The 720-nt window shown below is 69.4% G+C and overlaps 1 protein-coding gene across 1 annotated transcript in view; it reads left to right on the top strand.

Moving 5' to 3' along the window:
- NAV1 (neuron navigator 1) overlaps positions 1-720 on the top strand; it is a 63,284-nt gene that overhangs the window by 1,210 nt on the left and 61,354 nt on the right. The window contains exon 3 of the mRNA XM_019472725.1: positions 160-260. Coding sequence (XP_019328270.1) covers positions 160-260 — 101 coding nt within the window. The remainder of the gene's footprint in view (positions 1-159; positions 261-720) is intronic.

Genomic DNA, 720 nt, shown 5'->3' with positions numbered 1-720 from the left:
GGGGAAGGGGCTGCCCTGGGACTCCCCCTGCCATGAGACCAGTGTCCCCAAACCCTGGCAGAGCCCAAGGCACTGCATTCCCATCTACTGGGGGTCCCCAGCTGGCTGCACCCCATGATGTGCCTCTGCTCCCCCACCTCACCCCCCTTCTGCCCCCAGGCTGCAGGAGGACCGGGAGGAGGAGAGGGCCACGTCCCTGGGTGACGAGTGCCCCAGTCCTGCGGAGGGACTTGACCCCGACCCCAAACCCAGAGGCCTGAGTGAGTCCAGAGGGGTTTGCCGGGGATGGGGGGGGTCCTGCCAGGGGGCTGCCGCGACGGTGCCAGGGGGCAGAGGCTCATGCCGGACCTCAGACCCCCACAGCCCTGTGCCGGAACACGGCCAGAGGCTGGGGCTGGAGGTCGGTGGGGTGGCAGGGGGGAACCCCCACATAGGAGGTGCCCCAGCTCCCCTGGGAATGGCACGGCTGCAGCTGCCATGTCCGGGGACCCCCGGGGCCAAAAAACTACACCCAGCGGCGTGGCCTCACCTGGGCACAGGAGCCACGTCGGCATCCCCTGCAGCGGCTCCGGCACGGGGGGACCATCCCCTCCAGTGACGCTGCCGGGACATCGCCCTGCTTGGCTCCTTTCCCTCCTCTTCCCAGTTTCCCGGCGAGCTCCAGGAATGACCCATTTCCAAGAAGCCGGCAGAGAGCTGGAGCGGAGGCGGGTGCCGCGG

Source organism: Aptenodytes forsteri, unplaced genomic scaffold, assembly GCF_000699145.1.
Source record: "Aptenodytes forsteri isolate BGI_AS27 unplaced genomic scaffold, ASM69914v1 Scaffold213, whole genome shotgun sequence".
In the NCBI taxonomy this organism is placed as follows: Eukaryota; Metazoa; Chordata; class Aves; order Sphenisciformes; family Spheniscidae; genus Aptenodytes; species Aptenodytes forsteri.
Note: the sequence above shows the minus strand (reverse complement) of the source record. Positions and strands in the feature narration are given on the sequence as shown.